The 883-nt window shown below is 33.4% G+C and overlaps 1 protein-coding gene across 1 annotated transcript in view; it reads left to right on the top strand.

Moving 5' to 3' along the window:
* Positions 1 to 883, top strand: part of LOC119585031 — a 19548-nt gene that overhangs the window by 10918 nt on the left and 7747 nt on the right. Inside the window, exons 18-19 of the mRNA XM_037933647.1 lie at positions 180 to 321; positions 724 to 833. Of these exons, the coding sequence (XP_037789575.1) occupies positions 180 to 321; positions 724 to 833 (252 nt within the window). The remainder of the gene's footprint in view (positions 1 to 179; positions 322 to 723; positions 834 to 883) is intronic.

The following is an 883-nucleotide window of genomic DNA, read 5'->3' as shown; positions in this document are numbered from 1 at the left end:
AGAGATGATAACAGTTGGCAGATAATATTTTTTCAGAGTTACTTTTTTCAGTGATTTCTGAAAAAATAGGAGTATCAGGAAGCTAGATATTTAAACTTTATGCAAAACTTTATGATCATTCTAGAATTTTTGTGTGAAAAAATGCATAGTCTGATATGTTATTGGTCTCTTTCACTAAGTTGAGAAAGGAGTACCTAGCAGCACTGACCTCTGAAGGCTACCTGAAGTACATACCAAGTTTGAAGACTTCTCACTGCCAAGAGCTTCTACAGGGTATTTTGTGTCTCCATGCATCGCATGATGGGGAATGGGATGAGAGAGGTAAGTAGAATGTGAGACTTAACTGCACAGGTATATGGAGGGACTTAGTGTCTTTTTCCCCATGGTTAGAGAGAATTTTTTTTTTTTTATAAAATTATTTTGGAGTACTTGGTTATAGTATGAAATAGATATCTCATATAATAACTAGGCATTTGTTTTTCATATCTATTTTGAGATTTTAAATTAAATAATTAGGAGATATATTGTATAACTGAATCAATAGACATCCAAAATATAAGGTTTAACGCAATTGAAGTGAATATAATCATTTATAGGCCTAATGGAAAATTATTGTTACATTATTAAATCCTTATGTTGTTAGACTGATAATGAACAATTAATATGTTGGCCACTTGCAGTATTATGTAGCTGTGAATTACTTTCATCAGTTTTTACTATCAGATGCAAGATGGATGCAAGAAACAGGTGGATGGAATTGCAAGGAAACTATTGACCTGCTTTTCACAGTCAGGGAATTTTGGTCGGATGAAGAAGCAGTGAATTGGAAAATGGTAAAGTTGAGCTCCAGTTTAATTTCTTTAACCCAGTCAGCACGGATGGC

This window comes from Penaeus monodon, chromosome 19 (assembly GCF_015228065.2).
Source record: "Penaeus monodon isolate SGIC_2016 chromosome 19, NSTDA_Pmon_1, whole genome shotgun sequence".
Classification (NCBI taxonomy): Eukaryota; Metazoa; Arthropoda; class Malacostraca; order Decapoda; family Penaeidae; genus Penaeus; species Penaeus monodon.
The sequence above is the reverse complement of the archived record's forward strand: the minus strand, read 5'-3'. Positions and strand labels throughout refer to the sequence as shown.